The sequence below is a fragment of the Glarea lozoyensis genome, assembly GCF_000409485.1.
Source record: "Glarea lozoyensis ATCC 20868 chromosome Unknown GLAREA2, whole genome shotgun sequence".
NCBI classification, from domain to species: Eukaryota; Fungi; Ascomycota; class Leotiomycetes; order Helotiales; family Helotiaceae; genus Glarea; species Glarea lozoyensis.
This window is the reverse complement of record NW_007360994.1, coordinates 1,432,992-1,459,913: the sequence shown is the minus strand read 5'-3', so window position 1 is coordinate 1,459,913 and position 26,922 is coordinate 1,432,992. Positions and strand designations below refer to the sequence as shown.

At 45.7% G+C, this 26,922-nt stretch overlaps 8 protein-coding genes across 8 annotated transcripts; 4 read left to right on the top strand and 4 right to left on the bottom strand.

Annotated features, from left to right (window-relative positions):
- Positions 1–75: 75 nt before the first annotated feature.
- GLAREA_03804 (Cyanase C-terminal) lies at positions 76–649 on the bottom strand (the record flags this gene model as incomplete). The annotated part of the gene is made up of 2 exons (XM_008084057.1): positions 76–519; positions 620–649. The coding sequence occupies 2 exons, from the start codon at positions 647–649 to the stop codon at positions 76–78; spliced, it is 474 nt and encodes a 157-aa protein (XP_008082248.1).
- Positions 650–3,133: 2,484 nt separating this feature from the next.
- GLAREA_03803 (Zn2/Cys6 DNA-binding protein) lies at positions 3,134–5,170 on the top strand (the record flags this gene model as incomplete). Its single annotated transcript, XM_008084056.1, has 2 exons — positions 3,134–3,228; positions 3,304–5,170. 2 exons carry the CDS (start codon positions 3,134–3,136, stop codon positions 5,168–5,170), a joined length of 1,962 nt encoding a protein of 653 aa, XP_008082247.1.
- A 3,640-nt stretch (positions 5,171–8,810) lies between these two features.
- On the bottom strand, positions 8,811–10,392 carry GLAREA_03802 (PLC-like phosphodiesterase; the record flags this gene model as incomplete). The annotated part of the gene is made up of 2 exons (XM_008084055.1): positions 8,811–9,887; positions 9,940–10,392. 2 exons carry the CDS (start codon positions 10,390–10,392, stop codon positions 8,811–8,813), a joined length of 1,530 nt encoding a protein of 509 aa, XP_008082246.1.
- Positions 10,393–11,227: 835 nt separating this feature from the next.
- Positions 11,228–12,258, top strand: GLAREA_03801 (uncharacterized protein; the record flags this gene model as incomplete). The annotated part of the gene is made up of 2 exons (XM_008084054.1): positions 11,228–11,271; positions 11,328–12,258. The coding sequence occupies 2 exons, from the start codon at positions 11,228–11,230 to the stop codon at positions 12,256–12,258; spliced, it is 975 nt and encodes a 324-aa protein (XP_008082245.1).
- Positions 12,259–12,692: 434 nt separating this feature from the next.
- On the top strand, positions 12,693–19,439 carry GLAREA_03800 (uncharacterized protein; the record flags this gene model as incomplete). The annotated part of the gene is made up of 3 exons (XM_008084053.1): positions 12,693–12,759; positions 13,046–19,363; positions 19,417–19,439. The coding sequence occupies 3 exons, from the start codon at positions 12,693–12,695 to the stop codon at positions 19,437–19,439; spliced, it is 6,408 nt and encodes a 2,135-aa protein (XP_008082244.1).
- Positions 19,440–19,524: 85 nt separating this feature from the next.
- On the bottom strand, positions 19,525–21,504 carry GLAREA_03799 (SGNH hydrolase; the record flags this gene model as incomplete). The annotated part of the gene is made up of 1 exon (XM_008084052.1): positions 19,525–21,504. The coding sequence occupies one exon, from the start codon at positions 21,502–21,504 to the stop codon at positions 19,525–19,527; it is 1,980 nt and encodes a 659-aa protein (XP_008082243.1).
- Positions 21,505–22,684: 1,180 nt separating this feature from the next.
- On the top strand, positions 22,685–23,812 carry GLAREA_03798 (uncharacterized protein; the record flags this gene model as incomplete). Its single annotated transcript, XM_008084051.1, has 2 exons — positions 22,685–22,974; positions 23,029–23,812. 2 exons carry the CDS (start codon positions 22,685–22,687, stop codon positions 23,810–23,812), a joined length of 1,074 nt encoding a protein of 357 aa, XP_008082242.1.
- Positions 23,813–23,922: 110 nt separating this feature from the next.
- GLAREA_03797 (uncharacterized protein) lies at positions 23,923–24,936 on the bottom strand (the record flags this gene model as incomplete). The annotated part of the gene is made up of 1 exon (XM_008084050.1): positions 23,923–24,936. One exon carries the CDS (start codon positions 24,934–24,936, stop codon positions 23,923–23,925), a length of 1,014 nt encoding a protein of 337 aa, XP_008082241.1.
- Between the last annotated feature and the right edge of the window lie 1,986 nt (positions 24,937–26,922).

Below are 26,922 nucleotides of genomic sequence, written 5' to 3'. Positions count from 1 at the left end.
GTGAAGGGTAACCTGTCCAAAGTATTAACGCCACTGTCTATCTTGTGAAGAGACCAAAAAAAGAGAGGAACCAGCTTACCATTTCCCTCTCAAAGTGATAACGGCCCATTCTCCCTTATCATCCACTTCCTTCTCGACCTTGGTGCTGAAGCTAATTGCCGACATAATTCCATCTCCAAATTTCTCATTCAATATCGCCTTGTATGCATATCCATAATTTTGTACAATCTCATAGAGTCTGTAAATCAGAGGCTCAACCGGGGGCATGGGTCCAGCTCGTCCTCGATCTGGAAATCCTTGCGCGAGCTCTGCCTCTAATTGTGACTTTTCGACCCCGAGGATCTCGGAGAGCTTGACGATGTCGTCTGCTGAGGCGGTGGCTTGTCCGTAGAATAAAGCCGCGACTGCGACTTCACTACGTCCGAGAGACGAAGCGATGGATTCAAAGGTAAGGGCTTTCTGGGTCTTGGCTTGAAAGAGGGTGCGGGATGAGGTGGGGAGACGATCTACTATCGATGACTGCGAAAGATTAGTACATATTTTGTAGAACTACCTCCCCTGATATGCCATTTCATCGTCCATGATTTGGGGAGATCTGGTCAGGCAGGATAAAGCGTACATCAAGGGTTGCAAGTGTTCGTTCAGCCATTTTTGCGGCGTTGTTTCTCTGTATAGCCAATTGATGTCAAAGTGAATCTGGGGATGTCGGAGAAATCGTCGTAATGTTTACTGTCACAATGGCAGAAGCTCCTCATATACTCTACCCCGCGACAGAAATGTAGATGTCATACCGGGAAATGTCCGAGTAACCCCGCATCACAACACTTTCAACCACCGCACCAGACAGACTCTCGGGATTTGTGTTTAGAGGTACAATTGAAAGATTAAGAAGCCGCTGGCATGATATACTGGGAATTGGAGATACACACAGAGCCCATGGTGTGCCATCTGCTCGGAGACTTGTTTCTAGCCTCGGTTTGATGGAATTTAGGTATGGAGAAATAGGTGAAGACATCAGCGATGCGCAGTCCTTGCATGCGGCCGCGGCCCTGTGGATTGCTGCTTCACAGTCCAGTGACTCTGTAATACGTCGGAGAACGGCGGCTCAGCCACAGGAGCCACATTGAAATCATACCATAGGTATCGTGTTTGGTCAAATGAAATTGCAACATTATTGATCGAGCTTTGGTAACGTTGATTCGAAAGAGTATTATACTGCGTTTAGCTACGTCAATTTTCGGGATGAAGAAGTGGAGCATTGTGCACATTCTTCTAGACAGAACAGGACAGACTTCCAGGTTGGTGGCAGATTTATCGGGCTCGCTTATTGAAAGGGGGTGAGATCCATGGAAGCGATAGTCTTTAACGAAAAGCGGAGCCGAGTACACCATACTACTTCTACCATGAGAACGATTGTAATTCAACAACCCAGTCTTACGTCAATGATAGCAGTGGTATGAAAAACATTGAACAAATGAGCTTTAAGAAATGGCTTCGTAGGTGTTCTTAGAGGATAGGGCGGGATCTATGTATATCATCCAAGTTGCCTTGCTCATGGGGAAATCTGCCCGTAGAGATGCATACAATTTTGAATTGACGCTCAAACCTAGCCTCTCTCATTTCGAGTAGCACCAGTCGTCCCAATAGTAAGAAAGTCACTTCGAAGTGTCGTACCTCCGTGGCTTAAGCGAAGTGACCAGTCGACTTGTTTCGACTTCGGCGTCGCCAGTCCTGGATTAAGCTACGATTGGCCACGGCTGCGAAGAGCGGTAGCTCTACTCCGTCCGCCTGAGATTGAGGGGCCGAGATTCGTGTGGGCTCGATATTGTGGTAGGGAGGGCAGGGGCCGCATTTAGGGTTGCTCGAGGAAAGGCAGGAAAGGCGTCACTCCCGTCAGCCCTAAATGAAGGGTGTGCGTCGTGACTGGCTGTGGAGCTTTAAACCAGTGCGAGCGATGCATTATTTGGATCGATTTGAGAGTGAATCGCAAGCAATGCACATGCAGCGACTTAGGAAGAGGGAGGGTGGTATGCATGGCAGCATCGGTGAGAAAGGGATCGATCCAGCGAGTGTTGTATCCACGAAGGGACGAGAATGGTACCAAGGCTGTGCACCACCCCAAATTCCAGGAATCATCTCCAGGAAATAGGAAATGGGCAGCCATATAACACCAATGGAGGGAGCGTCCTGAACCTCCTCGACTGGCTGCACCAGCAAGCTGCTTCTGAGCTGCTTCTCCATCCTACGCCGATTCTCTTCCGACCTATCGATTAGAGGTATCTACCTAGGTACGAAAGCAAGCCACGAAAAATAAACTACGCAGTCCATCTGGAACACGCTCGACCAGACGACATTGACTGCCGCTACCGACAACACACAAGCAGCAGGCCGGGTAATTCCAGAGAAGAACCTTGTCCTGTCTCTCGAATACCTACCTGCGTATGTACCAGTACCATCTTCTTCTACCACCTCCCGACCTCTCGACCTCCCGCCGCCGGTGCGACAGCCTCTCCCCACCATCACCATCAGCAACCTCGACGATACGGGATTTGCGAGCATCGACGCACCATACCTGGGAACTGCTCGTGTCTGCTCGGGCAATTATCGCCAAGTGAGTCTGCTTCCTTTATTCTCATGTTGAGCCTGCCCATCTCGCGCCCCTTCCGGGCGGCAAGCGACGCCATGAGCTTCTTCCTTCGCCAGCTCTTCATTCAAACCCCACGAGAGCTTGCGGACGCAGTGCCCTTATTCTGTCGCCCTCCACTCCTCGCACCTTTTTCGCCTCATCGCGGTCGGCAATCCTTCCATGATGCGACACGGTACCACCTCATCGTGGGAAGGCATTGGCATGGTGGGAATGACCTCTCGGTGTTACGTGTGACTCTGCCCGTGTGTCCCTCAAATGCCCCTCGCGCTGCCCTTTCCACTTACCTTTCTCTTTTCTACGACCTTCGATTCCTCCCGTCGCGCTGCTCTCGATCCTCACCTACCCGATTTATCTTTCTTAAAGACAATGTCGTTTGTGCAAAGCTCATATTGGAACAGATAGGGAACCGCGACCCATCCTCTTACTCCTCCGTTTCGCGCAATACACGTCTTCAGGAGATGCGCGGCGCCGACCTCATCACCCAAGATGACCGACTCCGGCGATAAAGAGAAGGAAACCAAGCCGCTGAAGTCGCGCAGAGCCAGTCGCCCCAAGGTCAAAACGGGTTGTAATAATTGCAAGTAGGTACCGCCTGCCGCCTGCCGCCTGGATAGCATCTCCCCTCCGATACTCCTACTGACTCGGGCGCCTCACAGAAATCGAAGAGTCAAATGCGACGAGACACGGCCACAATGCATAAAGTGTGTTCGGTCGGGTCGACATTGCGACGGGTACCCTGCATATAAAAGGACGGTGGAAGTTGCCGTTCCCATTGCTCCACGACCAGATGGAATCCCATCCACGGCGATCGCCCCATCGTATCCAGCTTCATATGCCATAACACCAGCAGTTTCGAAGATCGTTGCGCGCAAGCCACGGAGACCCCTCGAGCAGAGCAGGCCGACACCACCGCCTACTCCCATTGTCCGATTTTCTCCAACAACCTATGCGCCTACGGTGCTACCATTCGACGCACAAGAAGGACAATATTTTCAGGTCTTCAGGACACACACCGCAAGCGAACTGTCGGGCTTCTTTGATTCGGAATTTTGGACGCGGAGTGTGCTTCAGGAGAGTCATTCGGAAGCATCAATTCGGCATGCGGTCGTAGCATTGGGAGCGCTGTACAAGACGCTGGAGAAGTCGTCAGAGTCACCACCATCATCGCCCGACAGCAATTCTGTTGACACCGCACCAAACCATTATAACTTTGCATTACAGCAGTATGGCAAAGCCCTCGCACGATTACGAGAGGCTTTACAGAATAATGAGACACGATCCCAACGAACTATATTAATATCCGTAGTATTATTCACCTGCTTCGAATCCTTCACTGGCAATCACACATCGGCCATCTCACAGATCCAGCATGGACTCGGTCTTCTGGAAGAACGCCGGCAGCAATCAAGACAGCAGATGGTCGTCAAGCAGAAGGAGATAGTCGAGGACGAGCTAGTTCAAATGTTCACTCGTCTTGCGATTCAAGCCAAATCCTACGACATGGCTTTCCATTTTCCTCCACCTTATGTTATTCGTTTGACACCAGCAGCAAATCCCGGCTCGCCACAGTCGCCAACTTCTCCGTCCGATGCTGCCTCTACTACTTCCGTGGAGTCAGCTATTCCAGACATGTTTAGAACATCGCAAGAAGCGCGGGCATCTTTAGATTCGCTTTGCGAGCGCATCATGCAGTTCCAGGAGGGACTTTCTTCGTACTATCAAGGACCAAATAATATTCTCCCTCAGTCGCTAAAAGCTTCTGGTCTGGGGTTCCGTACACAACTTGCTCAGTGGGCGGCAGCTTTTGAGCCACTTCTCGAATCACGCCGCAGACCCAAAATGACCAATACAGAACGAGCAGGCATTGATGTGCTCAAGATGATGCAGCTTATGACCTCAATCCTTTTCCTGATGGGATTCAGCACATCTGAGATGGACTTTGACAATCACATGCCACAGTTCAAAGAGATTATCGATCTTGCCAAGGAAGTGGTTGTTGATGAGGAGCTGATGCTAGCACAATCAAAATGTGGGAGCCCTACCAGCTGCAGGCATCGACAACCCCACAATAACGGCCTTCATTTCTCTGGATTGACCGGATATCAACCAGGGATGTATCGAGATGAAGATGATTATACCCATATTAAGGCTTCCTTTGCGTTGGACTTGGGAATTGTCCCACCCTTGTTTGTGGTTGCCACAAAATGTCGAGATAGAAAACTTAGAAGGGATGCAATCAAGTTGTTACTCAACAGCCCAAGAAGAGAAGGTATGTGGGACAGCATACTTAGCGGACGCGTGGGGCAATGGATTATGGAGATTGAAGAGGAGGGAATGGGCGAATATCTCGGATACGGTATGGGTACCATGGATGGTGCAGTCGTGCCGCAGGATCGGAGGGTGATGGTCAAGGAGATTCTGTTTAATATGCAGAGCCGGGAGGCAACTTTGAGATGTGGAACTCGAGGCGCCCGCGATGGTGATTACGACCTGAGAACGAATGAGACGCACATCACTTGGTAGAACCCGCCTCTATACTGCGGATCTCTGATCACACCCTCTACAAATCAATGTCTGCCACGACCTACGACCCTGAATGATTGTATGATAGCATTGTACATACCCGAAATTCTCAGCAACGAGAGAAAAAGACCTAGGCATGAGCGAAAAGGGCGTTTTTGCGGCGCAGATACTTGGGTCTGCCAGCTCTTGGATATATATTTGCCTTACACTTACAACTCCTACACATTTACGATGATACCTGAGACTAGATTTGGTTAATTACATTGCGGCTGGTTCGCTCTTGATTGATGTGTCATCCGTACTTCGCTTTGCGACCATGTCTAGGAATGCGTGGTCTTTAATTTATCTTTAGCACTAGTTTTGTCCCAATTCTAAATATGGCTGAGATCATTTGCAGTCTATTCTTTGCATCTGATCGTGTTTCTTGCAAAAAGACAGATTTGGCTTAATTGGACCATCGTGGCGCGCATCGCAGCTTTTGTCTCTAGTACCCCTTATCAGCCATGACCAGTGAACAATATTAAGGGTTCCGAGGTTCAAGCTTTCGTTGAGCGTTGAAAATTCCTTGACAAAGCGACTACCACTGCGCCCAGCGGATGGACAATATGAAGGTCGTAAGCCTCCAATGGCGTCCCTCAGATAAAGAATCTTTATTTTCTCACGTCTATAAGAATGTCCCCTTCGTGATTCAGTCGGAGCATCATCGCATCTTCATAACTTGCGGCCAATTCTTAGCGACGTACTTCGCCCGCAATATCAGCCTAGCCAGACAATCTCTTCTACTTTAATCGGATCTCACAAGACCCCTCTCGTCAATCTATCACTTATTTCCCACGCTGCGTCGAAATTTTTTTCAACATGCCTCCTCATCTTCAATCTCCTGTTTTCACGACCTAGGAGTGCGTATCCTCATTACCAGCAAGGCATGACGATTACAACATCAAATTGTAGCCGTCCATTTTTCAGTATATCTCGGGTGTCAGTGAGCAACATGAACTTGGGGTTGTCGTTGTATGATGCAATAATGCATTACTTGTGCATGTATTCAATGGTGGGAAGTTTACGGTTTTGTGGGACTTGTAGAGGGGTTTGGGATTCGTTGTGATTGTTTTTGGATGTTAAATAGAATGGAATTCGGATTAAGGGTGGAGTTATTGTTGGCTCTTTTTTCTTGTAGATGATTGATTATTGAGAGCATTCTCTTGAGCTACTTGCTGATTATCGTTGAAAGTGTGTCTGCATTCTACCCAGTGTCCGCAATCAAAACATGTTTCAAACCATGCTTCGTCCAAGTACAAGTAATCCCACATGTCAGTACTAGAAACTAAACTATCAAAGAGAAGGTTAATATCTAAAAATCGTGACTTACGCTTGAAATCAACATTAGTACTGAGGTTCGGATACTGGTGACGTATTGCATCGGAACCCGTAATTACACTGGGATTATAGCAATACCATAATTTATACGATATTTTTCTGTAGGCGAGCAAACTTTCAAATTTGCTCTTGATACTAACATTTTTAACATAACATATTGTCGAAAATAAAGCCAGAGCGATATGAGATTCAAAGGTAAATAAGTTGCCAGGCAGGGCTATTAATACTGTTGACTGACTGCAGGTGGACACCCTCCTGGTAAATTACTGTCGGAAAACGACATTTCAACGATCCTCCCCTAACAGAGATATTTGTCCTACATTAAAGAAACATTATTGTGTAGTAATTCAAAATAATTTGGCTAATTATTGCATCTTGGGCAGCTTGTAGTTGTGCTATTGAGAGGAGACATCCCGTTAGACTTGCACCACGATGGTAGCACAACAGGTATTTACTTACCATCAGTCCAACCACGAAAGTCGAGACCCTGGTGCATTATACTTGTCCCCCCCTTCATTATAATCTAACTAGAATTAGTATTATTCATGTTGTCTTTCCCACTTCGGTCTCTCATAGAGAGCATTTTGCCCTTCCATACACCTCACCAGAATGCGCTCTATATCGTAGAAAAAAGTAGAATAGTACCTACCTACGGTAGGTAATCGTCGGCGTTAGTAGGGCGCTCCCTCGTCTCAAGTTCCTTAGTCGGAAAAAGCGAGTTTACACTCTTAGCAAGTTTATACTCGCTTAACTAACCTATAGTGTTAATAGTACTTGTGGGAGGGGTCTTTCTAGTAAAATAATTTGCGTACACGAGGTAGGTGTAGTACTATACTATTAAAACGCCTAGTTTAACTAGACAGTAAGCGAGTATAATGTTACTAAGAGTGCAAACTCGCTTTTTCCGACTAAGGAACTTGAGACGAGGGAGCGCCCACTAAAGCCGACGATTAGGTATTAAGGCATCTGGCTAAGCGAGCATCACCCTAGCTCACTGTCTTGTGATGCAGACATTATAATATGTTTTCTGACCCCCTTCCCCCCCGAGTGCGAGGAATATCTCTTATAGCACGCCGGTAATGAGGTAACTACTCAAATGTCATGTACCCAGACTCTTGCATTTTCAAACGACATGCTCTCTTAGTTAGGTTTCTTTGTCCGAATCGGGGTAGCACCATTAATGTACCCCTTTGGAAAACATCTGATCACTTCTTTGTCCTTGTCGTCTGATTAGTAGCATGTGCTCTTTATTATAGTTGTCCATGGACAGCGGAAATTCCTTTACATCAACTGTCACCTACATATGTAAGGTCAAAGATCATTTTCCCAATCTAAGCATGCTAGGAGCTGTCAATAGTTATCATCAATGAAGATCTCCTATATACTTTTTTTGATCCTCCAACCAGATAATTCAGCTGTCCAGGGTATTGACCCATTTCCTAATATCCAAGCCAAGGACCTTTGACTGACCTTTATCTAGCCTTCCCCAAACCTATATTGCACTCAGTCGACCAATTGAAAACAGAGAAAGATTCCAGCACAAGTCTCAAGACAAATTTATTAACGATATTGAGCACGAGACGAATATGGATCCGCGACCACTTCGCGAAGACGTGAATGAGGCAAACTCGAGATGACGTACTAAAGAAGACACAGAAAATTTGTGACCAGGCATAGGTACGTCTTGATTATTACGACAAGCTCTGAACATTGTCTGAAAATGTCTAATTACCGAGAAATATAGACAGGATGTACGATTTTGTGTAGACTTATACAGATTGGGTGCCAACGGACCCTGCTATGATCCACCGCACAGCCATGCGAGGAATGTCCCCAAGATCAACGACAACACGCTAGGACAGAGAGAAGACGTCAACCGGTGTTCTGGGGTTGAAATATATTTTCGGGTTCTCATCTGCTTATTTTTCGATCTTGTCCGAGCGAAACGAGAAGTCGGCTTTTTGATTGTCAAAAACACTTACGGCGGATCTCTTTTCCTCTTTTCAACTAAATGCAGAGGTATTACGGTCTTGCCTTAAGCCACAGAACGATAAAAGCAGTAGCTTTCCAATTATCAATCAGCTCTGTTGCCAAGAAGAAAGCCGTAAGCACCGCAATGTTGAATGCCCTTGAACCATACTGGCACGTGGTATGATTTCAGAACCGCGTGTACATAACCAGAACAGCGGTAAACCAACATCCAACACCCATGGCCTTTACATGCCAGTATATTTCCATGCTCTTCATACAACAAGACTGTCCGCTACCAGACATGTCTGCTAGCAGCGCGCAGATCATCCACATTCAAGACGTCAACACCTTCACGCATTAAGACGTCATACACGTGGTTTCGAAGTCCGATCGGCCAGCTAGGCAAATCCCAGTATCTGACTTTCAGTCCTCTTCTGTGCGCACCACTGACCTGGCCCCGAATGGTTGCCATCTGTTTCGTGCTGAGCCTCCCACGCCATATTCGACCTATAGCTTTACCAAATGCCACCGAAGCATAATAAGAATTCTGCTGATTAAAATTGGACAGTGCTGTGGTACCAGACAGACCTTGCCCTAGATTGTTGAGAGGCTCTGAGGCGGTTTTGGTCTGTTCAGGCGTATCATGCTCATCTAACTCGATCCCAGGCGAAGAGCTCAAAGCGGAGGATGGAGTCGTTCTCGAGTCGGCATATAAAGGCTCGTACATTGTCTCTAGCGGTGCGTCAAAGAAAGCGTCTCGGTAAGTGGCATTTTCCGTCACAAGATTGAAGGGCGTATTCCCGGTGCCCACGATCGTAACTTGCCGGTGGTACACTATGCCAGCCTCCATATATGTAAGCCAGCCTCTGTCGCGGAGTGGCTGTAACTGGCTTAATACATATGGCCAAGTCTCCGGCCCTGAAGTCTTGAGATCGACCAAGAGGACAACAGACTTTTCCGGATCAGTGTCAAAGACTCCGTGATTTGTCCCGTTGTAGAAATCGGTAGTTGGGTTTTGGCCTTCTAAAATTTTGACCAAAGGATTGATATAAAGCGATTGGAAGGTACGGTTCCTAGTCAACGATGCTGTATTATGGCCAACATACAGGTCGTCATCAAAAAGCCACACATCTGCTTCGACGCCTGTGCAGCCAGCACGCAGGGCTGAGAACAGAGGTACTTTCCGCCAATAATCGTTGTGAGAGTGGCAAGGTATAGGTATCACATCGCGTGTAAAGTCAGTGGGATACCATGCCAACCCTTCTGTTCCAGATCCCGCAGTTCCCCAGTACCGTAGTACCTGATCAATGTCCGGGTACCAGTATAGCGTGAGAAGGGAGAGCGTGAGATTGATGGAGAGAAGAACAGCCTGCCGCCGCGGAGGTTAGCACTGTAGCCATGCTAGAGCAGCGGAAACATACAAAGAGACCTGCTCCACTGATACCACCAAATATGCACCAATTGTACCAGCTCGTACCTCTTCTCCTTGACCTTCGAGCTGCCAATCCAGACGCCAGCAGCGGGTGATCTGTGTTGTGTTTATACTCCTCATGCAGCTGTCCCGGCGAACGCCGTCTCCTCACTGCCATTGACAACAGATATTTCCACCTAGGAGTGTGCCTGTTCGCCGAATTGATCGTTTTGACGAAGTCATTCTCAACGTCCGAGTCGAGATCGCTCTCATCGGCATTCTCACGAGCGTGGTGACAGGAGGGGTGCGATTGGAGTAACGACACGGGGGGTTCGGAACAAAGGCTTTGAGCTTCCACGTCCGCGTCATAGCCTCGAGGGTTAGTATCGTGTTGAGGGATTGGTTGCAAGCACAGAGCTTGGGAGTTGGTCGAATCGACGCATGGTCGCTGCTGACGGGACATTTTCGGCTGGATGGGTAGGGATGAGTTTGCAGGGACGCTAGGAGATCCCTTGGCAGGGTCCAATTCACATGGGGCGACGGTTTGGATTCGAGGGGTTCTTGCGCAGCTGGCGTGAGCAAGTCGATGATGTTGGAGGAGTGCGGTCGATGGCATCAAGACCGAGGTGGACTCGTTCGTGATTTACCCATTACCCATTGATGCGGTGAGGGAGGGAGGAGGGGTTCCGCGGAGGAACTGGGCGTGAGAGGAATATTGGGAAATATATAGAGGAGAAACGGAGCGCAAAATGGCAGGAGGGAAAAGAGGAAAGGAAGAAAAGAGGGAGGAGAAGAAGAAGAAGAAGAAGAAAAAGTAATAGCGATTGCCTCTTTGATACTGCCCCCGACGAAGCACAGCACCCGTATGGAGTACACCACCAACGATTGGGTCAGGTCTAGGCCCTCTCCGCCAGCCCACGTGGGCGGCTTCGAGGCAACCCTTCAACCATCGTATAAAAAGTGTCGTTCGAGACACGGGCGTACCTAGCGCTTCAATGATATTGCGGACGATGCACGGTAACAATATTTTTGGATTGTTTGACGTTGACTGCATCACCTGTAGTTACCCATCTATCTACCTAGGTACCTATTCGTATACCTACCTAGGTATGTAGGTAGGTAGACAGATACTCGAGTACCTAGGTAATCACCATTGTGTCAAAACCCCCCAGAAACCCCACCCCCACTACAAACCCCGCTGTGCTGGGTCACGTGCCCCAAAAGAACGCAATTTATTTTTGTTAGTTCTAGTGGAAAAACCCGAGCCCGAAGGAGCACGAGCAACGACAACACTCCAAATGCCTCACAAGCATACCAGGAAAGGCGCGTCGGACAAGGCGACGTAAGTGAACCATCCGGCCATCGCTCGCCAGTCAATTAATGTATCGCTCATCGCAGAATCGACCTTCCACCCACGACCATCGCACGACCGCTGTCCGTCTCCAAGTCGTCGAGAGAGAATGGCATCTTCACTACCGAGCTGACGGTTCCCCGGAAAACAAACAAGAAGAGGAAGCACAATCCAGACATCAATGATGATACGCCAAAAGCCTTCTCACGATTAATGCTCTTCCAACAGGGCAAAAAGCTACCCAAAGGACTAGATGACGGTGTCAAGAAACCTAAAGCTAAAAAGGCGAAAATTGAGCAGTCGCCGCTGAGTGGTGATGTGTCGGCCAAATTGGACACAGGACCATCGGTGCCTGTGCTGCCGACAATCAAGCCAGGTGAGCGCATTGCGGAGTTCAATGCCCGCGTCGACGCGGCTCTGCCAGTCAGTGGATTGATCAACAAAACTGGCAAAAGAGGAAAGGATCCGTTGGGTTTGAAGGTCGGGAAAACGTACAAGGAGAAAAAGATGCACAGGATGTATGCCGAATGGAGAGAACAGGACGTAAAAATAAAGGAGAAACGAGAGGAGGCCAGAGAACTGGAGGAGATGGAAGAAGAAGGAGAGGATGGACAGGTTGTTTGGAAAGAAGCTGGATCTGAGAGTAACAGAAAAAGGAAGGCGAAGAGGGGGAAGAAGAAGAAGGTTATTGGCGAGATCGACGATGGAGAAGAAGATCCGTGGGCGAAGATCAAGAGAGATAGAGGTGAAGTGAGCTTTGCACTACATGATGTCGTTCAAGCGCCACCAACTTTCAAACAAACCCCAAAGGAGAAGTTCAAGGTCCGGGGGGCTAGGGTCGAGGTGGAAAATGTGCCGAAAGCTAGTGGGAGTCTACGAAGGAGAGAGGAGCTAGGAGAAGTAAGGAGGAGTGTGGTGGAGGGCTATCGGCAGATGATGAAGGACAACAAGTTGAAGTCCGCTCCAGAGATGGTTTAGCAGTCTTCCATTGCCAACCTAGTTACATAGAATGATACCCGCTTCGCCTTGTTACTGGAAGCAATTCCTCGGACTTGAAATATCGTAGTTAAAATGTATTCATGAATTTAAGTTAGGATACCAGTTCTGTTCTACTATTTTGCTTTCCCGGCTTTTGTGATGTGATGCATTCCATTCTTCCAAGGTTCCAATCGTGAAGGCTGGTGAGTTGACTTGATTTCGACGTGCCCGCACTAAGCCCGTTTGGGTGCCTTTTGCTGCCCCGCTTCGAGTCTGCCCGCCCCAGGCTAGCTGGAGGTTCCGACCTCACAAATTCTCCCCCAAACCCAGCATCGCCTCTACAACCTTTGTCACCATGTCATCCCCCCAACTGAGAGGGTAAAAAGAAATAAAGAAGAGGTCACCGAAGAGATGATCGAGAACCGCTTTCAAGCATGGCACACTCGGGTGGAAAAATTCTGGAGGGGCTTCTGCGTGCCGTAGCAGCCGCAGGAGTAGAAGGTCAGTCTTGCGACCGTCTGTCGAGTTCGTTTGTCCGCCTTGTACCCAAGTTCCCGGTGAGGAAGCATGTAGGAAAGTTCAAGTGATCACGGCGCTCCCAAGAACCAAACAAAATGCTTCGCTATGCATCCATCCATACACGATTGCAGGCGTGGTTGGCTGGTTAAGAAATGCGGTTTCAATTGTACTGCACTAAATAATAAGCCGATGACTCCCCGCTTGCCGAAAATCCGCCCCTTTTCCATCTAGTATACGAAAAATCATTGCTGATATCAACCGACCACAGGTATCTCTATTGCGAATCTCTTTAGTCTCCTTGACAGGGATTTCAGCAGCGAAAGCTATGACAAAAGCCTTCTCTGGCAAAATGTCCTTGATTCTAATAAGGTTGCTTTTGTCGATGAGGATGGATCAAAAGCTTCAACAGAGCTGCATGACATTCTAGACGTGGGTCTAGGAGGGAACAAGATAAAGGCTTTTATTTCTCACGTTGCACGCTCCGCTCAGGCCACCCTCTTGTTGCCCGTTGGTCCTGTTGGTGGAGAGGAAAGTGCAAAACCTGATCCGACTCTCTACCATGGCTCTTGTGCCACAAATGTAGATTTGCTCCCGTCGACTTCCGTCTCAGACACCCAATCCCAACACGGGGACAAGTACGTGGAACCACTTACTTCGTTGAAAGATCCTCCATCAATGCCCAGGAAGAAGAGAGGTCGGCCGCCGAAGAAGAGAGCGGCAGAATTCGTAAGCTCTTCAAGTGTTGCTTTCCCAGAAACGCGTAAACCTACAGCGCATGGCCCTGGCAACGAAAGGGCCGATCAAACCACGGCTATTAGCATCGATGGCGCATATCTCGTCAGCGCTTCCCATGGAGACGATAAGCGTCAAGAGAGTGATTGTCACCCACAGCGCTCCAAAGCCTCTAGAACTGGAGTAATCGCTGACCAAACTCCATGGATCTCAGAGGAAGCGCATCAACCGCATCCCTTACCCAGCGTGTCTTTACTTGGCGGGATGCAATCCAAAGATGGAGGCTCTGAATCTGAAACCCTAATTGTTCGGTTTCGATCTAGCAAATTTCAGAACCCACTATGGCTGGAAGAGAATGTAGGAAGTTGGCACGCGGCTTACGCGGATATTTTGACTGCTGCTGTTATCAAAAAGCAGGATCAATCGATCGCTAGAAGAGCGAGGGGGATATCCAAGAGCGGCCAGATCCATTCACGGGTTCTTCCATTGGCTCAAGATGTGGCAGAGTTGCCGCCCGGTTTGTGTTCTCGCAGCAGATCATTTCCATTAGCGGTAGAAATGGGTGCAAGTCAGGACATTGTCGCATTCGCAACCGACCACTTCACATCAGCACCCAACACTCGACATGTGAATGCCAATTTAGTATCTCTCGAACCCGCGACAGCCCTCGGCACGGAGCAAGGACAAGCTGACGGTTTCACTAAGCATGGTGCTCACTTAACAGCAGTTACACTGCTCGAAGGTCGTCGGGACTTGAAGTCAGGCATACAGTATGATGCATTGACTACGAATCTTTTGAATGGCAATCAGGACTTGCCGCCGACCAAGTCTTCACTAATTTCAGCCTCAAGAATCCCCGAATATTCATCGCAGCAGGCTAGCCCGTACACAGTCGTCGCGTCTTCATCCGAGCATAAGAACCCGCACGATATGGTTGCGCGTCCAGCGACTGGCTATATAATCCAGCCATCTACAACTATGAAATCAGCTGTACTGCAAGGGAATTTCTACAAATCGACGTCGCAGTCCCCAAAGCCGCAACGCAATTCTCCATGTGGCCCTCTTTCAAGCATATCTAACTCCTTAAGTCAAGGAGTCACGAGCCCAAGTCACTACAAGTCACCATACACATCTGTCGGCTTGAGTCACCAAGTCAAACCCCCATTTGAAGAAGTGACTGGAGCTTCTCATGACATGATTCAAAAGCACAAAGCTAGAAACTTCATACTTCCTCCCAACGGCAGACCTAACGTGACTGGGAAAGTAGTTTCAAGCACGGAACAACAAAATCTTCTTACAGGGGTAACTGGAGAGCAGTCATATGATGGCTCAAGCGTGTCATATCAAACTCTGGGTTTAGAAACCATGCAAAATGCAAAGCAACAGTCCAACGCAGACCTTCCTAACCTGTGCGATCTAGATGTCATATCGAATGACTCAACCAGGAATCCCGAGTCCGCTTACGTAGCACCATCTGCAAATGTCGGATATTTCGTCAGAGGTATTCGAGATGCTACAGGCCTTCTAAAAGCCAATAGCCAGTCACCTGCCCAGCACGACTCTGACACCCCAATCAGCAAAGAACAGCGAGAAGTATCGAGAAGTGCAGCAGTGAGTCAGGTGTATGAGCAAAGTGAAGCCGCGAATCGGGATGCTGCAATAGCTCATGCTCAGTCACATTCACTACTACCTTCTCACCTCCAGCGACTTACTTCGTATTATGAAAGCTCGGTTGGTAATCTTGTCTTGTCACTCGATAACACCATAGTAGAATTTTTTGGGCTCACACAACGACCCCCGGAGCTCCCCTTATTTGAATCACATGTTAGTGAAATTGCGGACTATCCAACAATCTCTGCTAGAAATTCTTATCCACTGCATCTTTTCATTAAGAAGAAACAAGACTTCAAAATCTGCACCCATCATTTTCAATACGCTTCTACTGCAGAAGGCTCAGAGACCGCTGCAGTCATGCGACAGAAGCTGATTACGGCAATGATCGTACAAAATCTTCGAGATACCACAGCCGCGTCTGAGCTTGAGGACGTTGACCAGCGGATCTCGAAGCCATGGCCTTGCAAGAAATGTGGCAGGCGGTTCAAGAATGATATCGGGCTAAAATATCACTTGACAGTAGCAAAAGGAGCATGTAATCCCAATTGGAGCCCTCCCCTAGGAGACGTACGGAAGACACCTCGGCCACGCAAAGTGTCAACCCGTCCCAAGGAGGGTGCCCCGAAAAGGAACAGCCCAAAAGATTCCCCGCGGTTATCTAGGGCAGCTAGAACATTACGGAAACCATCACGTATAGAGCCTAGCGAGAATGAATGTCTTTCGAGCGAGGACTCTGTCTTTGAATGGGCCGAACGTACTGCGGCACAAACTGCAGTACCCTCAAACACGTACAGATGGTATAAAAACCTGCCAAAAGAGGTTTTGTTGTTAGAAGAGCTAGCGGTTGACATCAAGAGTGCTGCTTCAATACTAGGTGTTCGTGTGGAAGATAGGCCGGTCCTGAATCTAAGTACGCTCCTCGAAATTCAAGAGCGCATACTTGAGCTTGTTCGGGGTAACGGGGGATTGTTTCCGGGAGAGAAAGGCCTTTGGATTGCGATGGTCAGTCTTTGGTTGAAAAGCCGAGGCCCTTTGACAGAGCCGCTGGAAAATCTTCCCGAATCGAAGTTTTGTAAACAGGCTCTTGACCAGTTGGTCGATTGCGGTAGACTTCTCCGCTCAACATTCGAGTTCAAAGACAACGGGAAGTCGAAAAGAACAGTGTCTCGCAGCTTTGTGCACGAACCTGGCTTTGATCTTACGTCCCCCTTGGTAGGCTCTTTCAAAACATATACAGTGGAGGCTTTGCCAGACCTTTATGTGCCCTCCCAATTTACTCTGCCTCCCGACGTTATGAACAAACTTCAGACCAATGCCCGTGGTATTAGTGTGGTAGATAAAGATACCGATGTCTCAGTATCAGAATCAGCCTCAGAATATGATTCATCAGGAGGCCCCAGGTCTACTATTGGGGATCAGTACGTGACCAGCAAAAGAAGATCGACTGCTCAAAAAACCCCGAGGGTCTCCGCGGTCGGCGATCTGCAGACGATACCAAATCGTGTGCCATACAATAGACGCCCAAGAAGCGCATCTTTCAAGGCGGCTGCAGCGGCAATACTAAAAGCAAGGTGGGATTCCGCTCGCGCCCAAGGGCTCAATTCTCTTCACCCCGATCGAGGGCCAGATTTTAAACCGAAGCGCATTAGAAATGCACCAACAAGGAAGATAGGATTCGAAAACGGGTATAGACCACGAAAGCCAACGCAGCTACCTGCAAGTCGAGAAGCTCCGGACCTCTCAATCATGAATGCCCTTGATCCAGTTAAAACTGTATGGCCCTGGGCCACACAGATAGAATCCAGTGATAGGCCCCCAATGCTTGCTAGCAATCTGAAGGATACAGGGATAATAAGGCTGCCTGAGCCTCTGACTATTCTCCAGGCAATCGATGGGACTTGGTCGGCAAAGCCCCCCGGCCACGGCGCCGGTTTCGTCCCCTCCAGCCTGGAAATAGATAGCCACATCGGCGGAAGAAGACTACGCCCTGCCACTTCCACGAACCAGACGGGCGGAAATCATTTACCCTTTGGGTCCTCGAACAAACAGCAAGAAAACGACCCAGCGTATCCAAAACGAATCCTTCGTCCTCAGTCATCGGCCATAAGCTCGCCTCTAAACCCAATGATCAACAGCAGCAATATATCATACCATCCAGAGGCAAGCGAGCAGCTTGCGTGGACCCACAAGCGAAAGAAAATTCGAAGTGAACCCGAAGAACCTGCCTCGATTAAAACAGACGTTAACTTTCTGGGCAATCCCCTCCTGGGCACGAAATCGCTGCAGCCAAATACATTTCCGGCAAGGAAATTGCAAGCTACCGGCTCCGTAAAGGAACGGGCGGATTTGAAAGCTGAGAATCCAGGTCTTAGGTCTTTACCCCCGTGGTTTGGTCTAGGATTCTCGGTACCATTAAATGACACTGTAATATCCGACTGCCCATCTAGGTATGATTCAGTTCAATTTTCGGCATCACGCAAGACAACAGGAAGTAGCCACCTTGATGAATGCTCTTGGGAATTCGATGGGTGGTCAATCCCGTGCGGGAGGAATTTTAATGTCAAATGGAGCAAGAAGCACAACTGGACTATGGAAACTATTCCCTATGAGGAATTGATAGATTGCGATGAAATAATCGAAGACTCGCTGAGTCCTCGTCACAAAGGTGGTTCACAGAATGAAAATCCGCTTCGGTCGAAGACACACGCGTGTTCTACCGAAATGAAATTCTCGATGAAACGAGTGCAAACAGCTGCTCCGGAAGACTTTGATGGCATCCTGGATCGTTCTGGTGAAGCGAGTTCACGGTTCGTTGTCGAGGTTACACGGAATCGCCTGGGCCCAGCAGGATCCAATACTGCACACGTCCTAGCGCGAATGAATCATGATTTTGAACGACGATTCAGTGCCACCTGCATCGCTGTACTCGTTTTAGCTGGAGGCCTGGAGAGTGAAATCGACTTTTTGTTAGTAAACAGAATCTTTCCTGAGTTCGATGTCGCTTTTCTTCGGAAACGTTGGGAAAATCTGCAAGCAACAAACAGTGCAGCGATAAGCTCGATGATACAAGAATTTCAATGTCTCTTCTCTGCAGCCTACGAGGCCGGCGAGATTCCAATCATAAATTACAACTGCCTTCTTGATTATGATTGGGATGCCTTGGTCATGTGGATGATGGAGAAATTAAACTTAAACTTGACAAAAAAGCTAGTGGATTTTCCTAGCAAGAGGGCGCTGATCCATGATAACTTCCAATTGACAGAAGGATATCCCGACAAGACAGAAAAGCAGAAGGATATGTTATTCGACAGAAGACTGACCGATTCCCACCGTTGGGCTTGTTTGGCAACCGGAGCTAAATCGCTGACAGTACCACAAATAGGAGTTGGTACAACATTTGACATCAATGAGCTCAGCATTGCTAGAACCTGGGTCAGAGCAACAGCTCTAACACCACACGCGGACTGGGACCAGTCGTTTGCAGCAGCAAAGTTAGGGACTCTCTCACTTGAGCTAGTTGAACAAGCATGTGAATCCCTTGTCGAGGAAAGGATCCTCGTGCATCGTGCTAAAGGTAGATCGATACCAGGTCGCGCTTACGCTTGTACCGATTTCTTCAAGAGCAAGTTCGACCGGCCGATTCCCCTCAAACGATTTGTGGATGCATGGAATTATAAGCAACAACTCGATCTTATGCTCTCACAAAACAGCAAACCCATCCAAGTCCCTAAGAATGCTAGCGATGGAATGATGATGTGTATCACCAGCTTGCAGGCATCCAGTCAACTCCGAACCTTACCACTTGATCAAACAGTCGATGAGACGTTCGGCGCTGATAGTGGCAACGATGTAGTCAAATCGTCGAGGAGTGCTCACTTTGATGTGGATCTATATCCAACCCCGTTTTATTCATTCAACACGGCTGATCCACTTCTAACAAAGCTCAAACTTTCATCGCCACCTCTTACTTATAAAGGAAGTGCTCTCCCGGCGTGGACTAGCATTACTGGAAGTCTCAACCCAGAAATTTGGAGAATGGCTGTTAATGTTGTGAGTCAAACTGTGGCTCAGCGGGCAGGAATTACTACCGAGTGCATCACAGCCGCTTTGAATCCTGTTCTCGAACGATGGGAAATTGTTCTATTGATGGATTGGGGAGAAAAGGTTGGGCTGTTCGCAAGACTGGATCCTGATGTTGAGGGCTGGAACGTAGGACGCAGTTGGTGGCTCCTTTTAGGTTGTATTCATAACAGTAAAGACATTTATTAGTTAAGCACTAATTATTAATATTAGATTTACAAGACTCGTTGTTGTAGAGTTTATATATATTGTTTTTTCATACCAAACTCTGCCGGTAACAGTTTCAAAGAAGAAGAAAAAATCGCTTAAATCCCTTCTAGCTTATCCTCTACCCTGACAATCAACACCCGTACCACTAACATCCGAAACCAAGTGTCCTAAACACTTGTTCTGCCAAATACCTGTTCGGAACTTGGCCTCCCATTCCCGACCATCGGGACCTAAGCCATACGAAAAGGACCAGGTATCTGGGAAAAGAGCACATCTATCCGCTACTGTCTGCTTCAAATCAGCCCCAAAATCCGCATTAGCAAAGCCGCGACCCCAGACGTTATTATCATTAAAGAGCGCTTTATATACAGAGTCACAGCCCGCCCATCTAGTAAGTGTTGCTGACTGACGTGAGGTTTGCGGATCGATCCGATATGTAACCTCCCCGACCTTTACCAAACCACCGGCTTTAGAGTTATCGATGTTGTTCGGGTCGTTGCCATCGCAACCGTCGGTGAGGTCGCCGAGCAGGCGATCTACGCAATCTTTCATATTTGGCTGAAACGGCAGGCCAGGGACCCATTCGATCGCGATAGTGACATCCTCCATCGAGCCCTCGTTGTACCGACGGCTTAGCGAGCCAGCGCCAACGTCCAAAACGCCTTGCTTCACCGCTGTGGGACAGAATTCCGTCTCGATAAGAGTAGCGAGCATTTCGCGACTCAAAAACTTTCCAGTCCCGACGCCCCAGCATTTTTTGTCGATGTTAGGCGGTGGAGGTGGCGTTGGAGCTACAAGTTCAGGAACTTCAGGTGGTGGTGCTACATCTGGTAGTACGATTCCGGGGACCCTGTCGTCCTGCATTTTCTTGATGAAAGCGTCTTTGAGAGCTGTATGACCGTCAAACTTAGGATGGAACGGCCGAGCAGTCCAGCCAAATCCATATTGCTGTGTATGTGCATCCTGATCTGGTGGAATGATAGCATCCGGATTCGTGTCCGCGCCCAGAACCGTTTGGAAACCTTCAGTCACGTTAACACCAGCTGAGGAAGTGGAGGCCATTTGCTTGACGCCGTCATTCCCAGTCACGGCGCCACCTTCCTCCCCGGTCTTGTCGTCGTTGTACTGTAGGTTCCAGAGCCACAGGTCCTTATGGTAATACTGATCCTCCAACGAACGACCCTTCTCGCAAAAGCGGTGTCCATCAAAAAGATAGTCAGGCTGGAAATTCTTTATGTTGACATTAACGAGCTTTGGATCAGTAGCAGGTGGCTTATAGTTCTGTATAACATCGGCCTGGATGTTATTTAGTTGCAGGATTTTCTCATTGATAGTCTTCCTGAGGCCCTTGACAAGCTTTGGCCGACCGACACTCAGCCTGTTGTGAGCAAAGGTCCACTCATCACAATCATCTGTGGTGTCATCGAAGAAACGTACATAGGAGCTAACGTAAAGGTCGAAGGAATAATCCAATGCCCTGTTGCCTTGAGCAACATTGAGAATATCATCCAACGCATTTGTAAAAGCTTTGCGCATAGAACTGGGTTTGTCTAGATACTCTTTGGCCATCTGGAGATTTTGCTTACACACACCCGTTCCATCCTCATCCTCATCCCAGGCTTTGCCCCAGCCAAATGGATGACCGGGATCAAGAGGCTGGTAGATACAAGCTCTTGCAATTGCGCCGAAGTACGCGTTGTTGCCTCCAAACATTCCCCAGACAAGCTGCGGGTTTCCGGCCTTTTCTTCCATTTGACGCTTAAGATCATCCATTAATGTGCCGCCACAGGCTGCGAAGTTCAGCACTTGAGGATCACGAGACCATGAGCTATCCTGCGCCATCTGCGCCCCCCAGGATTCAGTGGTGCGGAAACAGTTCTCTGCATCGGTAGGTTGATAGACGTTGCTTGAGTTGTAGGCCACGCCAGATGCCCAAGAATCTCCAATAACAGCCCATTCCAAAGATACACCCCCCGAGTGGGCTTTGTTTTTTGAGTTGTCCCGGAGTTTAATGGGTTGTGGAAGCGACAAAACTGATCCCAAGAGGGCGAGAAATATCAGCAATGCTCGTCTTGGGTAAACGAATCTCATTTCGGCTACACCTCACACAACGGAAATTTGTAGCTTGTTGAAAAGATCGCGAAACGATTGAACTCTTTTGAATTTCAGAGAACAAAGAAAGTATGCAGAATATTTCGAAACTCTGTAGTTCTGCTTTAGTACGATTGAGACTCACTTATACAGATATTTCATGACCAAGGTCTGTTTCCACATGTTTGCACCGCGGCGCGGCTGATAGGATCGTACTCTTCCATGGAGAAGATGAAACGCTAAAGCACCCAGCTAGTTGGACGTGGCTTAAACCCGTATAGGTGTACATGATTTAAATCGGCCGACAATGGCCAAGGACCTCAGCAAGGCCGTCGGTCTGCAATCCTTTGAGGTCGAATATCAACCCAATCCTTTTACCATAGCGCTTTAAAATCATGTTGAAGATGGGCCTTTAATCCAACCTTCAAGCCAGCCAATAGTCCATACCACAAGGTCAAACAATAACCGAGTTTTTCAACATGGCGAAGTAGAACCATAGAAGGATGTTGGCAAGAATGACCTTGGCCGGCGAACTGTCCATAGCCCACGAAGGTCAGATATTTGTACCAACTACCAACCAAATGTTGCTAACATGGCGAAGCTGTATGGTTCTGACTAGAATAAGCTGAGCGGTAAACGGCCTATAATCCTATAGTCCTTCAAGTTCAAGTATCAAAACAACATAGTCCCACATGGCGAAGGAGATGTGTTGAAATCCATGTCGTCCGTTGACATCAGCTTATGGATCAGTCATTTAATGAGACCAGGAGGATTTAGGACACTTCCCCTGGCCGTCTTCCAAGATTCTCTGTCATCGACTTAAATTCCATTGCCTCATACAGCATGCATGATATAAATATATCGGCATGAAGGACGTTCGTTGACAAGGTTGCTCTAGGCCGGTCAACGGGCTACAAGCCAACAACGTCAAATATCAAACCAACATGTCCAACGCTGCTTACTCATGGGGCGCGTAACGAGAGATGGTCGCGGTTGAGCTGAGTCTCGCAATAGCGTTTCATCATGACAACATGTAAGGGCAGTGCAGCCAACTACCACCAACAACATTTATTAGTGTTCTACCCGAACAACTTCAGCTCATTCAAGTTTCCTTGTCCATAACCACATCAATCGTGATAAACAATATACCAAAGCACAGATCAATCAAGTATACGAAGCAATGTCTCCACGAAATTATTTCAAATCGATAATTACTGTTGTAGGCCTGGCTTCTCTTACCAAGATCGCGAGCGCATTCACCACCAAGAATCCCCAGCAACAGCCGCTCCGCTCCTACATGGAATCATATTTCAGCGTTGGGTTTAGTCTTCAAAGCTCTTATGGAGCAGCGGCTATCATTTTCGAAAGCGCCGATGGGAGTTTAGAAACACACACGCGAGTATACGAGCCAGGGATACTGTATCAGCAGGTGATGGAGAGGTTATCTTTGCAATCTTCGCGACACCTTGCGTATGTATTCTGTGGATCATGCCCTAAATTGAGTGCTAATTTACTGTGCTTAAGACCGCCGTACAATGATGACGGGGAATTTTATGCCGACATGCCCAGGCAGACTGCACGTATGCTTCTCAGGACTTCTGGCCTGCCGGCTTCAGTTGAGGTTGGCGTTCTCGCTCAAACTATCAGGCACCTACGGTCCCAATTAGAGTCCGACTTCAGTATTAGCATTTCCGAGGCAGTTTTTACCTCCTCGCATCTCCTCGCACTATACCAGGACGACATGGAAGATATTGCAGTCAATGTTGGTATCAAATACATCACTCCACGGTATCAATGGCAGCCAATTTTCTGGGAAACGGCAGCTGCGTATGCAGGGCACGGGTTTGGCATGTGTAAACATTGGCAAGACGAGGACAGATGCAGGGATGAGGATTTGAAGTTACCAGATACAACAGTCCTATCGGTACACTACAGCCAGAATGCGCTCACCGTATCGCTAGCCGAAATTCAAACAGTATTCTCTACGTGGGAGCCAAACTATCGGCGGGTCGAGAATTTTACTCTCGGGAGCAACGCCATTTCTGGATATTCAAGTTTAAACGAATATTGGGCCGACGTCAGAGGGACTCTACTACAGACTATGGAAGAATACCCCCTGTTCACCAAGCCGCAACTGATCATTGTCACCGGGATTATGACGGACGGGTATTTGGTGGATTTTTTGAAGAGTACTATGTCTGATTATCTGGGTAAACTTCCTAAACTTATCTCCACGAATACTGAAGTAGTTGCGGCAATGGGGGCTGCCGAGTTTATGCGTCGAAGATTACCTAAATATTCGTATTAGGCCGCATTTGCTTACATTAATTTATCGTTAATTTGTAAATAATTAACGTTTTTAAATAAGTGAAATAAATCAAAAGAGCTATTTGTATTCTTATTTTATGACGTCTATATCTAATCTTTCGATTCCCTATTACACAGTCCCTTTCTTATCTCTTCCTGCCTATTTGCCCAAGCTTTCACATACTCGATATCCCTATCATGCTGTGTCGAAGGCATATACCTCCACTCCCCCGCCTCTGAATTCCACCCTCGATTTGGCAAATACGCTTCTAGCATGTAGTAATTATCTCTATGAAACGGGAAATCCAGAGTAGGAGGTCCACTTCTTTTCAAGAATTCGTCATTTTCTGCAGCAACATCTTCAGGCGCCATTCTAAATCGTCTTCGTTTGTTTCCGGAGTTGTTCCCTTGTCGGCGGATCGATCTCACCGTGGTCTTGAGATGCTGCTCTAGTATCCTGGCATACCACAACGGGTCACGCAGAGCCTTCTGAACGATCGATGCATTGGCGGTAATAAGTTTCTGATTCCATCGAGGAACTTTTCCTCTAGCTATCATCGAAATCGGCTCTCCTTTCTCCAGATTATTCTGCCAGAAAGCAAAATCGATAATTAAGCAAAGATTGTTCCACGCGAGAATACAGGTCAAGCACGTGCATATCCTGCTTGGATCTGGTGGTAAAACGTGTTGGTAGGGTTTCTTATGGATATGCAGATGCTTGGTTTGCCTCTCATCGTCCATAAGAGCTGCATAAGCTTCTTTATCGACATTTTTGAGAAGGATGGGGAGAGGGAAACATTGTGTAAGGACTGGGTATCGTAATGCGATGACGTTTCCAGCGATTCGCTCGGGTTCTCCATTGATGAATTGTTGAATCCCCTTGGAACTCCTTGCGAGATTGAAGATATCGCTCGGTCTCAAGAGAAATATGACCTCGAGGATGATTTCAGACGGAAGATCGAGAAAGGATGCCTGCTGTTTTGACGCCTTGCGGTGGCGTTTCTTCTGTCGTCGCTCGGTGCGCTTGGAATGCAACGAGAGAGCTGCTGTTGTATCAATCAAAGGTTCATCAGAGAGGTCTCCAACAGTGTCTCCCGTTAAAATCTCTTTGGCAGATGTTTTCATAGTTGCTTTAAAGAAATAGGAATTAGCCCTTAGAAATAAGTGAAAGATTCTCTAATGTTCGGACTTTACGACAAATCTAAACGAGTTAGGGTATACGTAACCGTTCGCCGAATAGACCTCGGTTATTTTTACTACCCCGCTAGGTATAGAGTATAATTAGTAAGAGTATTTCTTATTTCTTAGTATAGTATAAACTATTTATCTAATTATAGTAAATATAGTATTAAGAGAAAATTAAGAAATAGTGAACTAAGCTATATATTAAGTTTCTTTATATTATCTACTACTTAATCTATAATATTATATAATATATACTATAGTAGTTACTAGTATAAAGAAGATACTTTTAGTTATTAAAATATATATTATTTATAATATCTTATATAAAAACTACTTTTATACTTCTCTTTTCTTTAAAGCTATATTAGATAGATTATACTACTATACTTACTTATAATAGCCTCTTAGTTTATTTATTTATTTATTTTATTTTATTTATTTTAATTAGAGTTATTTTATTATAGTTAAATTAATAACTTATAAGACTATAGATAAATAGAAGATATATTATTAAGTATATAGTTTAGTATAAATTAAGTAATAAATTTATTAAAAGATATATATAAGGTATTAACTTTAGTAATTAACTAGTTTTATTTTTAGTCTAGTTAATATAGTTATAGATTATTCTATATTATTACTAGTTAAGATTATAATTATAGTATAATTCTAAACTATTCTTCTTTATTTAGTTTATATATATATATACTTATCTTTATATTATTTTTTATATCTAAGAGATTCTTTAGTTTAAATCTAACTTATTATATTATCTCTTATTATTTTATTATTTATTATATTCTAAATAACTATATATTTTCTAGAATTTCTTATATTAGTTATAAAGATTATCTTACTAAAAAATATTAAGTTCTACTCTATTATACTTCTAGAGTATTATCTTAGTTAATAATAACTTTACTTAAACTTAGAATATATACTTACTATCTAACTTTAACTAGTATAAAACTTTAAAAAGAAGAAGAAATCTAGATAATTATTCTTATTTTTCTCTTAATCTAGATAGTAGTATATATACTAGTAACTTAGTAATAAAGACTATTATCTTATAACTTATAGAAATTAAGAAGTAAGCTAAACTCTTCTATATAATATTTCTAGATTTTACTAGTATAGTAAATAGACTTATATCTAAATATGCTTAAGTAAATTAGTATAATACTATATATAAACTTAAAGAGAAGATAGTTAACTTTCTCTTTATAACTTATCTTATCTATATATAGAGAGCTATAGCTCTATCTCTCTTTCTTTCTTAGTAATTATAAACTATTATAAATAACTATACTACTTTAACTAAAGATTTAGTTAATAATAATATAATTACTTACTTTTATTTTATAATTATAGAATATATAATAGTATATAAGTTTAGAAATATAAAAATTAGAAATATAAAAACTATAATAGTTATTTTATACTTAATAATAATAATTAAATAAGAAGCTTAATTAACTTATTAATAGTAGTATAATATTTAAGTAGCTAGTATATTACTTAGAATATAAGTAAAGTAAAAAAATCTTAACTATAAAATAAAAGTTATTAAGATTATATAGTAAATTTAGTAAAATTAAAGTTTTTACTTAAAAGTTATTTATCTATTTAAAAATTATAAATAATAGAAGAAAGAACTTTATAGTAGTAAATATTAAAAAGCTTAATAAGAGTTTTTATAGATTTATAGATTATTACTATAATAGTAATAAAGAAGTAATAAAAGAAAGAATATATAATATAGAAAATAACTTAAAAGAAGACTCTTTAGAAAAACTAGTAGTACTATTATTTATAAGAATAATATTTAGAAAAACTAGTAGTACTATTATTTATAAGAATAATATTTAGAAAAACTAGTAGTACTATTATTTATAAGAATAATATTTAAACTATCTTTAATTAACT